The sequence below is a fragment of the Osmerus eperlanus genome, chromosome 26, assembly GCF_963692335.1.
Source record: "Osmerus eperlanus chromosome 26, fOsmEpe2.1, whole genome shotgun sequence".
NCBI classification, from domain to species: domain Eukaryota; kingdom Metazoa; phylum Chordata; class Actinopteri; order Osmeriformes; family Osmeridae; genus Osmerus; species Osmerus eperlanus.
Window position 1 is genome coordinate 9,005,431 of NC_085043.1, and position 12,235 is coordinate 9,017,665.

Consider the following 12,235-nt stretch of genomic DNA (forward strand, 5'->3'; position numbering starts at 1 on the left):
AAAAAAGGCAGGTGGACGGTCCAATCAGGGCCTGTCTGATCTGACCACATGACACGCCTGTCAGGAAGAGGAGAGAAGATTAAAAAAAACATCTGTACTTGAAGCAGCGTGTTCACCAGCTCCCTGCTTAGGCACCGTGTCGAGTCAGAAGGGGGAGGGGGGGGGCTGTCAAGCGTGATACAAGACGACACGTCTCACTTCTGCTTTGGTCACAGAGTGAAAGCTAGCCGCCCTGATTAACAATCCTCATTAGTGCTCTGTTGAAGGACACGAGCACTAGCAGTCGCCCAAACAGACACAGACAAGGCTCTCATCGCACCTGGTAAAAGGACAAGCTTCTGGAACAGTCCAAAATAAGTGACATTTGATAAAAATGATTTTATCTACCATTAGATTTAAATCTGGCAATATGTATATAGGCTTATTGCACTTAAACCTGGCAACATATGTACCACTTTACTGATCTTCTCAGCCCAGAGAGACGGTTGTTTTTGCTCTTGAGACAGATCATCCATCTCCTCTGTCTGCTGGGTGAGAGGGAGATCAGTCAGCTCTCCAGACTTCCTCTGCAGCTAACTGTGGGAGCTGCACCGCCTGTCTCTAAACCTCTCCACCACCGTTTCCATGTCAACGCAAAGACTGCACTTAAAACCAGGGGGAGAGCCGTAGAAGGGGAGAGAATTTCCAGGGCCAATCAGGGTCGACTCTCAACAAACACGCTTGAATCCTGATCACGACGGTTTGCTGGAAAGCAACTTTATACTTTTTCATATTTATACTTTTTCCTTGACTGAATTACATTTCATATTATATTATAAAACTCTTATTTAATCTCTTATTTCTGTCAACGTTGTTGACCAGAGCATCGTCTTAAGCATTTCATTGTCCAGTTGACGCCGTCACTGATTTATTTGATCAATAAAACACCTTGTAATTGCACCGCAATAACCACACAGGTCTGAATGGACCGGTTATCATCAATACTGTTCCTGTGCTGCCAGATGGTGAGCGTATGACAGATGTTCAGTTGTAGCGGGGGTCAGATGGTTGAGCGGTTAGGGAATCGGGCTATTAATCAGAAGGTTGCTGGTTCAATTCCAGGCCGTGCAAATGTTGTTGTGTCCTTGGGCAAGGCACTTCAACCTACTTGCCTCGGGGGGAATGTCCCTGTACTTACTGTAAGTCGCTCTGGATAAGAGCGTCTGCTAAAATGACTAAATTTAAATGTAAGCAAAGTTATGTGAGCTGTACCAGTTACCTGTTCTGCTCCTCAAGCTTGGCGAGCAGCTCCAGCTCGTCGGGGCTGAGCTGGGCGGGGGAGGACGGGGAGAGAGCGGGCGAGGACAGGGAGGTGGAGGAGGAGGTGGTCTGCAAGGACGTGGGCGCGGCCACCTGGCTAGCCATCTGACTGACCGTGTGCGACACCGAGTTCTTGACCCATGAGAGTGTAGAACTCAGCTTGCCTGCAACCTTGTCTGTCGCCACCTACAGGCAGGGAGGGGAGAGACAGAATGGAAATCACATTTTGACTGGGCAAAAGAAACACTTTTGCTTGATATCTTTAGATGAAGTTTGACACATTTTTTTGTAACTTTTTTTTTTTTTTTATATATGTTTTTCAGTCAAGGTTCGAGAACAGAACTTTGACAGTTGAACATCCTTCCTTGTCTGGTATTTTGTTCTGTTCTGCCTCCATGGGGCATCATTCCCCGTGTCCAATCATGTAGACCGAAACACAGTTGATAGCTCTTCATACTAAACAGCATGGTGTTTTAGCTCTGCAGCTTAACAGACTGTAGGTAGAAATATGAGTACAGTAATGACTTATTAATGGGCTCATGAAAAGGTGTATGAAAATATTTTACAAATGGGTGATTAGCCTAAATGAGAAGTAGCTGACATTTCAAGCTAAAATGCAAATTTTTTATGCTTGCTGCTGCAGAATACACAAAGTACTCACTATTAAAGTGAAAGAAGCTGGACAAAAGCACAGGGCTGATTGTGTTAGACTGACACATCCCACTATTCATCTGAATGAATCGGACACCACTTGTTAGAATGTCAATGAGACCTTGTTAAGTGTAGGTCAGTTTTCCACCCCAGAACTTTTATAATAAGTAAAAGGTATTACCCAGTCTCAGCACATATAATAATATAACACTTTCACAATAACATTCTAGAAGAAATCCACTGGGGAGTGGGGATACTAACTAAACACTATAAAGCCTGTTCGTGAAACACACAAGATAAAACATAAAGCTTACTAGTTTAGAAGCTAGGCTAGGCTAGTCACTGATGCAGATAAGAGGTAACACAACACATGAAGGAGTTACATTTCACAGAATACTACCTGTAGAGTGCTGATGTTCACAGTAAGGACTTTGGGCTATATTCACTTCAGAAATCCAACATGCAAGTCAATCAACACAAGGCAAGCGCAGCAGAGGAGACAAAAACAAACAAACAAACCAAGTCAGTGTCATTACCCTACAACAAAATAAAACTGCCTCATTCAATTGACTTTTTACAGATAATTCTCCCTTGAGAGACTGTCGTCCGTGTGCGGTCGTAAGGCATTTTGCCTCGTCACATGAGGATCACAGTATCTTCGAGGGTCAAAGTGCTTCTTCAGGAGGTATTCACAGTGCAGAGTTTAAGACCAAGTGCAGGCAAGCTCAAGTCATTTGTCCTTTCCTGTGCAGCCACAGTCAGCAGAAAAACCGCTCTGGAATTCACCTAGCTACAAATACTTTGAAAACACACGTCAGTAAAAACCTGTCGTCTTACAAAGGCTCGTCTAGCCTACACGTTCTACTACGCACCCAAGGTTTCTCTTCCAAGAGGAAGTTTGGGGTTGGGCTCATCTGTGGCATGAGTCAGGTTTTTAAACTTTCAGATATTGTCCTTACATCTGATGAGACATACATTAGATGCCTGACAGTTACATAAATAGAACACATAATTACTATACAATTCGTTTCCTAACACCTTTACAAGACAAAGCTCTGTTGAAAGACAGAAATAAAACAAAATAACCTGGCACTTGTTGAGAGAAATAAAGAATGAGGAAGAGAGAGGGCGAGAGAGAATGAGAGAGAAACCGAGAAAGAGAGACAGAGAGAGAGAAACAGAGAGAGAGAAACAGGACAGACAGAGAGCAGATGTTACCATGCTGTGGGAATGAAAACAGACAGCTGTTTTCCTGGACACACACAATGTGGGCTTCTAATATTCTACCAGCAACGTGTCTCCGCGGCACTGTGGGAGCAGAGCTATAGAAGACAGAATGATTAAACACATGGCGAACATTAACGTAGACACTTCCAACCTACGTTGAGGATAGCCTATAGGTTAGCAAAACTCCCTTTACCCCATGGATTAATAAAAGCACACCAGGGGTCCCTTATTGAAACTCTAGCCTGATATAATTGACTCACACCAGCCCATGAAGATGTTGAGGTTGACGTCAGGCTTGTTCTGCAAAGTAACAACATCATCCTCTCTCCCTGACCTCCTCCATTATTCATCCAGAAGTAATTTACTGCGTGCGGAGAAGGCCCGAAGGCAGGATCGACACTCAATGATACCCCCTGCATTTTGATTAAGCTTAATGAGGTGCGTTGTAGGGCTCGCTCAGATAGGGAGTGTTTGATTTCCTTCCTCTCATCTAGCCAGGCAAGTCTATTAATCAAAAAAATAAATTAAAAAAAAGGCCAAGTCATTAAACGTTCCAGTCTCTCTTATCTGGGCTACATCACTCACAGCTGAGCTGGGAATGTTATTTGCTGACCAGCCAATGTGCTCTGTCAACCCCAATTCATATCCTGCTCGTTGCAGAATAACAGGAAATGGGGCCCCCAGAGAAGCAGTGTTTTTAGTACTACACCCTATACCTGACCCACCTTAAAAAACTCAGGCACCTGTTGTGACCTTGGTGGAAAGTGATGTCATCGCTCGTGCAATGACAACAAAAGGTTTTTGGCTCGTGGAATAGGTCAGATTCTGGGTGGGTGAGGCAATCATTGTGGTTCTACTGTACATTCTGGTTAGAATAGCACTGATTTATAAGCTCCTCTTAAGGGTACACAGGCAAAATAATCTGAAAGATCTTCACAAGGGCTGTACCTAGACTAGTCAATACTGAGATCTCACAGTAGCACTTTAATACACTCAGACCAGCACTTAATCACTGAGTCAAGATCGGTTTTGTGTACAGTAACATTATTGGCCAGCACTTACAATTAGCCTAAGATCACATTACAAACAGCTGGCTATGCTTCAGTGATGCAGAATGCAGATTCAGTTAAAGCCAAGAATCAAGCACAATCCGAGAAAATATTCATAGCCAACCACTGTTGACAAGGCCAGTTTTTTGTTTTTGTTTTTTACTCCAAAGCATGTGATGATTTTTCTCAACTCTGAAACAGCTCAACTCTTCTACTTCAACACCAGGAGGAAGACGTGAGAGAGAGAGAGACTTCTTTAAAGAGACATCTCCAGTGTGTCATGCCAGGCAGAACTAACTGGCAGGAGAAAAAACACACGAGTTGAAACAACAAAAGCGGATCGACAGTGTGTTCCAGGGAGTATCGTAAATCTCCAACGCTGAACACAGTCGCCTCACCCTGTTCTTCCCCCATTGTGATCAAAGAACACAGATCTCCGTAGGAACAGATTGTGTTTTCACATACAGTGCCTCTCTACATATAACCATGGTTCCCAGTTATTTGCAATTTGTGCAAGAATCGCTGGGGAATTTTGTTTGGGTTCTGGCAATTAAAAAAATACATGTGTATTTTGCAGTTTAACAGAGAGCCCACATCCTCATATCTGAACCTTTCTATGAGTATTATGCTTTCAGGTAACTCTAGTGTAGGCTACAGGTTTATATCTCTACACACATTCTTCTCTGCGGTTATGCCAGATGAGGTTCACGTGTAAATCCTGGGTGCAGCGGTCGTTTCCGCTTTTGTTTGCCAGGGAACTGGGGGAATGAATGGGCCTCTGAGACGCACTCTGCATGTCTGATGAACACCCACGGCCGGGAAAGATTCCGCCTGAATGAAGCCTCAGCAACACAGCGTTGATGATATCAGGGGAATCAGCAGAGTCAGAGGAGGGTATTTCCTCTGTAGTTTTCTGGCCTGGGTGCACGGCATCAGTCGCGAGCGATACCTCAGAATCCCGACAGACTCGAAGTGACAGTGTTGTAACACTTAACCCACCAGACCGCACACAACAACACTACTCAGAATGCTAGTACTATCCTTTTACGTGGTTGTGTGGTTTGTGGCCGGTAAGTTTTTAGCAACTGTCAATAACAGGTCGATCTATACTTAAATTACACACCATTTTTTTTTATGGCTTCCTCGAAATGAAACGGCTGGTGTCCCACAACAAAATTCCATCTGGCCGGCTTCAAATAAAGTTGTCTCTGTGTGGTGGGTTAAGATAAAAAGAGGGCTGACAGAAGGAGCACACACTCCTGCTGAAGAAGAAAAGGCTTTCAGTTCGCACAAAGAGGGCATCTTAGATTGGTCCAGTGTACATTGACAATCTAAACAGACCCCCTTAGAGGGTTTTCTCCACTATACGACCACCTATAAAAGACAAGCAAAATCAGCTGGACATTTTCTAGGCCTAAATGTATGGTCAGGCCCAACATCTCTATGACGGTTTAACACAGTTCCTAAACTAGTTTAAGCTGAAAGAATGATTTTCATTGGGGAGAAAAAATATATATTCATAAAATAGCCTTCAAATCTACCACACTTAGGGTATGTCTTTAATGTAGACGAGGCCAAAACTCACATTTCTATTGCTGTTTTTTTTACCTCAGCTGTGACCTAGCAACCACACTCCAGTCTTTGCTTGGAGTAAAGAGAGTATAGCTCTTTCAGAACAAAGACCAAAGTATCTTGGGCAAGTACAGACAACTGATTTTCTGGTGACAGAGGTTACCCCAATCTCAAGGCACACTCACCACTTTCTTGTCGACAAGCTAAAAGAGGCACCGAGGAAGAAATGCTACAAGATTAACATTGTCTCCCTTAAGAGAGTTATATCTATAATGTCTAAGGAATGTGTCTTTGGGGTTCAGTTTAAGTTTTAAAATTGTTAATAGCCAGGCCTTAGTTCTACCGATGCACCAATAGGAACAGACTATTTAGGGTGAAAACGCATTAGCGCAGGCAACTATAGGCTAGTTGAACATAAAACGTAGACACAGTATTATTTGATGCAACAATTTTAGCAACAAAGATCTACAGTTAAGTGGACCGTGGTGAGAGGTATTCTTCAGTGCTGTTAGATCAGGTTGCGCTGCACAGTAACAGCTGTGTTTACCTCGAGAAAACTAAGTTAGTTTATGAAAAGTAGCCTATCACTTAGATGGTTAAAACCTTTGGCGACACAATTGGGGGGAAAACGTGTTAGGTCGGTTAGTCCGGTTGTAATCATAGCTATAGTTCTGAAACCACTCAGTGTTTCAAAATAGCACGACACTGTGCCAGTCTGGCATTGGCTGTTGGCAAACTTGATACATGAGAAAAATAACAGCTGAAGGGTCAGTCTACTCTCCGGAAAGTACATGAAACGTTTCATGTTTACTAACGTTGTCATGTGTTAAAGTGTGCCGTATTCCTAAATAACAGCAATACGATTTCGTTGTAGGGGAAACTCGATTGTGTTATTAACTTGAAACTGGAAAGAGTAAAGACTTTTGCTGCAAGTCTTGTGTGAATTTGATTTGTTGTAGGCGACCACAAACCCATCCTGTACCGGGCGGAGCCGCCTGCAAAAGCAATTAACTGTAAACCGGTGTCACCGCGGGACTGCCCGGGTAACACTTGCTCTGCGCCGTCACAGTAGACTACAAGGGTAACTCCCTGGGATAAAACCATCATTATATTATTCTGTATACTATCTACAGCAAAATATACATAGTTTAATATGCCATCTTGCTTCCAAATTCTATTGATATAAATACCCAGAATCCATAGTTTTATACTAGCTATGTGACTCGAATGCCTTCCATCCAGTTCAGCATAGATACTGGCTTTCTCCTGACGATAGCTACACTAGCTACTTAGCATTAAATACTCCAGCCCCGGCTTACCTTGAAACGTTTTTAATCCTCAAATTCAAGGGTTAACTTTCCATGGACCGGACCGTGCAGTACGACTGCCATACAAACTTGTTTTAATGTAGTTGTTTGAATACAGTCTAGCTGTTCAAAAGCAGCAACAAGCTAGCTAGTTTCCATCAGCTCAAATATCCAGCAGATCGAGCCGACTACGTGTACACAAATGTCGCCGATCGCTGCTGTGCGTTCTGAGCTTAAAGCAAACCCAATGTTTATATCAGTCCATGAGCCATGCGTTCAAGTCCTGTGTGGTGGTATAGAGCCATCTAGTGGTTCATACAATAAACTGCACGTTTCACTTTTGCCAGTGTCAAAATTGTTAATTTGTCCTCTACTTGTGTGCCAGGTGTAGCCGAATCTTCTAATTAGAACTAATTTCTTTCAGGAATATGCCGCATGATACCATGATATATTTGTTTGAATAGAACTTCTGGTTTCTCCGAATGCTTACGCACATCGGTCACTTTTTTAATGCTTTGACACACCCATTCGTCTGTTCTTTGAAATTGACGTAGACAACATGTCACCTTGTCATACCCAATTAGTCAAGATAATAAAGAAGACTGCGCTCAATGCAATCTGGGTGTGTTCAACCGCTACTGTAAATTAGATGGTAAATTATGAGGAAAAAACATTGTCCAACCAGTAAGTAGGCAACAAGAACTGCAGCTCATAGCAAAGGCGGAAAATAAAAAGGCAATTTTGTATACTTTAGTCCATAATTTAAACCAGCACCTTATACACCATATATTTGCAACACTAAAATAATATTTCACTCATAACAATCACGACCTTTAGAAATGGGACCGTTTTGCGAAATCTCCGGTGCAACAGGGGGCAGGCTGCTGTCTTGCCTGTAGTTTGGTTTCTGCCATGTCCATCCTGCCCATCAGTATTTTTGGAACATGCGCGCTACGATCTTCCTTTTTCAGTGCAGCGGAGTCAAGCCCCCAGTCTTTGACTCCAGGCTCCTGTCTTACGAGACAGAAAAGACTGCAAAATGGTTAGTAAACTGCCGCAATACGTGCCTTCATACATGTGGAAGTCATGCTACTTCAGATATGTGCCGTCAGAAATAAGATAAATATTTTATTTTATATGGATGAAGGTAGATTACGTCTAGCTGGAACCTACCGAGGGCTACCCAAACGTGGCTTAATGGCTGCCTGCTTAATTTAATTGCTTCCTGCACGCCGTAGAATTCCCCTTTTCCTAATGTTGTGTGCGTTTGATAAGAGCAGGCTGTTTTAAATGTTGTCATATTTTTCAATCGTGCACAATCAGAACAGCCTCTATTGCGATGGTCCTTATCGTCAACGCTAGCTAGCCATGCTAGTTCACCCCATTGAATTCTTACCGGCCCTGATAGCATTAGCTAGCAATGGGTTACGATGTGACAGTGCTTGTGACAGTTGCTTTAACCGAGACGGGATACAGCGCACTGCAGAAATGTGATGTCTTTACATGGTCACGAGCAATACAAGAATGACAGATCCTTGACTAATCACATTTCCATTCATAGGGTTTCGTTAAAGTGGTTAAGAACAAGGCCTACTTCAAGAGGTACCAGGTGAAATTCAGGAGAAGGAGGGGTGAGAATATCCTACTCTTCCATTGAACATTCACTGTCATGGATCGGTTATAATCCTCGGGTCCTACAATGATTCCACACCTTGCTCCGCAACACGATTTATGAAACCTTGTTGTATCTAGAGGGAAAGACCGACTACTTCGCTCGCAAGCGTCTCGTCATCCAAGACAAGAACAAATACAACACCCCAAAGTACAGGATGATCGTCCGTTTCTCCAACCGGGACATCGTCTGCCAGGTGAGCATGGATACCTGTTCAAACGAACGACCAGGGATTTAAATCGGGTGTTTAATCCTATGTTCTACAAGTCGGATACCTTGATGCGGGTAAAATGAGACATGGCTGTTCTCGAAGGTAAAGCGCTTGCTTCTTACAGATCGCCTACGCCAAGATCGAAGGTGACATGATCGTGTGCGCGGCCTACTCGCACGAGCTTCCCAAGTATGGGATCGCCGTGGGTCTGACGAACTACGCAGCAGCCTACTGCACAGGTCTGCTGGTGGCCCGCAGGGTAAGTTAATCCTCTGTGCCCAAGCCATTGGCCTAAAGGTTTGAAGGGGGCCGAGGGTCCTTCTAACCTCACTACTTCAGGTGGAGTCAGGTGGCTGAGCGGTTAGGGAGTCGGGCTAGTAATCTTAAGGTTACCGGTTCAATTCCCGGCTGTGCAAAATGACGTTGTGTCCTTGGGCAAGGCACTTCACCCTACTTGCCTCGGGGGGAATGTCCCTGTACTTACTGTAAGTCGCTCTGGATAAGCGCCTGCTAAATGTAAATGTACTTCTCTCCCAGCTCTTGAACAAGTTCGGCTTGGACAAGGTGTACGAGGGCCAGGTGGAAGTCACCGGTGATGAGTTCAACGTGGAGAGCATTGACGGCCAGCCAGGTGCGTTCACCTGCTACCTGGATGCTGGTCTTGCCAGAACCACCACTGGCAACAAGGTGTTTGGAGCCCTGAAGGGGGCTGTGGATGGAGGCCTCTCTATCCCCCACAGGTGAGCCCACCTCCGTGTTGCCATGGCGTTTCTGGGGGAGGCCTGTCCGCTGCTTGATGATGATACACTTGAGACTGAGCAAATTGTAGTTGGTCCTTCATTTGCATTGGTTGATGTGAACCTGTTTCAAGACGGGGCTGAGAGCAACTAGCTACGTGCTTTTCGGGGGTGTCTTGGTTCTGTGGTCAGACTTGAGGTATTTGAAACCCATGTTTGGTTTGAGCCTGTGATTTTTTTTTTTTAATTGACATTCATGCTTGTTTCATATATTGGAAACGTAATTTATTGCGAATTCTCACGTCTACTGTCCTGTAGATGGCCACGTGTTTGTGTAGTAGTTTGTGGTGTGGTGATTGTTTTGGGTCTAGTTACCCCGTCCCAGTCTGAGACTCTGACATCTCTCCCAGCACCAAGCGCTTCCCTGGATACGACGCTGAGAGCAAGGAGTTCAACGCTGAGGTCCACCGCAAGCACATCATGGGCATCAACGTGTCCGAGTACATGAGCTACCTGATGGAAGAGGATGAGGATGCCTACAAGAAGCAGTTCTCCCGCTTCATCAAGAACGGTGTAGCCCCTGACATGGCAAGTTCTCCCTCTAACGCTGCTGCTGTAGGGAACCCCCTGCCTGCGGGTGTAGTATTCCCCGCAGTATTAATACTTCAGACGCCGTGTGGTTTTCGAGCCATAATCCTTTTGCTGTTTTTAGTTGAAAATGTTGACATGCGTAAGCGCTGATATGAATTAGGATGTTTTTGTGTACATGTGATTTAAACTAGTTTGTCCTTAGAATCATATCAAAAACTGGGCTCTTGTTTACAGATGATCAAATTGCTGTCACCTAAGGATATTTTTATATCTATAATTACTTTTTACTGGAAGCTTCAATTTAACATGTTCTTATCCTTCCACAGTGTGTAAGAGTTTTCAGTAATTTTGTAACATCTTCTTGCAGATTGAGGAAATGTACAAAAAAGCTCATGCAAGCATTCGTGAGAATCCAGTCCACGAGAAGAAGCCCAAGAAAGAAGTCAAGAAGAAGAGGTGAGTTGACGTTCCGTCTTAAGTTGTGCTCATTTGGATAGTTTCTCTTGCCAAGTTTTGTGTCGCTGACGTTGGTGTCCCCGGTGTCGAAGGTGGAATCGTGCCAAGCTGTCTCTGGCCCAGAGGAAAGACCGTGTCGCCCAGAAGAAGGCCAGTTACCTCCGGGCTCAGGAACAGGAAGCTGCCGACAGCTAGAGAGGCCTCTTGATGTTTCTAATGATGGAGGAGAAAAAATGCTTTGTGCTAATAAATCTATTGGAAAAAAACAGCCCTGTGTTTTCATGTCATTTCGTGACACCACTTGCATCAACTTCTTGGTGCTGGATTTGTCCACTGACGGTGTGTGGACAGTCATTGAAAATATAATTTTATAGAATAATTTTGCTATATTTGTGTAATACCTGAAGATAAGGGATTTTGATGATGGGATGTCATCAGATCCAGAAGTCTGCTCATATTACAAGCTTTTTCATTTTCTCACCACTTGCTGGCACTACACCCCCTTTTAGTCCCAGACCTAAAAGGGGAAATGAACTAAACATTCAATTCTAAATGATTTACAATAAGTCTGGATCATCCTGGTGGTATCATTAAATAATGTGGATGTAGGTGAGATTTCTGTATGTTGATCACCCACTTGTCATAAATGAGTGAGTGATAATGCTGAAAGGGCTTGGATTCAAATCCCATATAACGCCTTTCTGACTTGCATCAAAGAGCAGAAACTCAATAATCACCTTAATATGTTAACATGTTCTTGTTTAGTTGTATTCCTGGTGGCTCAGTGGTTAAGCATGTGTGATATGTCATTTGGGGGCTTGGGTTCAATTCTCATGTATGGATTTTGGAGAAGATACTTTCTCTAAAAATAGCACCCTTCACCAATTACATAATATCTACATGTTCATGGTTGGATATGTATGGTGAATAGAATTTTGATTCGCTATTAGTGTTATTTATAAATTGTAGTAATTATGCCTTTCCTTAAGAAAAAAAATCACAAAACGGACAAAAAAAATTGTGTTTGACAGTTAATTGAAGTGTGACAGGAAAAGAATGGAGAGGGAGGAAGACATACAGAAAAGGGTGAAGGCTGGATTTGAACCCAGGCTGTTGTACTGCCCAGCTTTCAGAGCATGTGCACTAACCCAGTGAGCTAACAGGGGAGCCCTACTTTCTTCTGGTTTTCTGACACCCCAACTCTGCAGATTGTTACAACTAGATAGTTCAATGTCAAATTTAAATGTTGACTGGACATTGTTATGAGCCCTGATAGCTCAGTGGTTGAGGATGTGGGCTGCTGTGTTGAGAGGTCCTGTGTTCAAATCTGGCTGAAGGATCTTCTTACAGCTCAATTTGTGCTTTTCGACTTATAAATAAAACTGATAAAAGGTAATTTTCTTTTTGGACTCCTGTGGCGTCGGTACGCTCCCCGACTGTCCAACTGTTCCTGGTGGGACAGT

At 43.6% G+C, this 12,235-nt stretch overlaps 2 protein-coding genes across 6 annotated transcripts in view; one reads left to right on the forward strand and one right to left on the reverse strand.

The window, feature by feature from the left end:
• Positions 1-7,318, reverse strand: part of evi5b (ecotropic viral integration site 5b) — a 28,443-nt gene extending 21,125 nt beyond the window's left edge. For 3 of the 5 annotated variants that reach the window (XM_062452957.1, XM_062452954.1, XM_062452956.1), the window contains exons 1-2: positions 7,118-7,318; positions 1,259-1,485 (exon numbers count right to left, since the gene is read on the reverse strand). In XM_062452957.1, the coding sequence (XP_062308941.1) occupies positions 1,259-1,404 (146 nt within the window). In that variant the 5' untranslated portion in view covers positions 1,405-1,485; positions 7,118-7,318. Of the gene's footprint in view, positions 1-1,258; positions 1,486-2,350; positions 2,396-7,117 lie in introns of all 5 variants that reach the window. The other 2 variants (XM_062452955.1, XM_062452958.1) reach the window with 2 other exon arrangements.
• Positions 7,319-8,003: 685 nt separating this feature from the next.
• LOC134012955 (large ribosomal subunit protein uL18) lies at positions 8,004-11,040 on the forward strand. The gene is made up of 8 exons (XM_062452647.1): positions 8,004-8,147; positions 8,667-8,736; positions 8,858-8,973; positions 9,113-9,247; positions 9,526-9,728; positions 10,136-10,313; positions 10,684-10,772; positions 10,865-11,040. Exons 1-8 carry the CDS (start codon positions 8,145-8,147, stop codon positions 10,965-10,967), a joined length of 897 nt encoding a protein of 298 aa, XP_062308631.1. The 5' UTR covers positions 8,004-8,144; the 3' UTR covers positions 10,968-11,040.
• Positions 11,041-12,235: the final 1,195 nt, after the last annotated feature.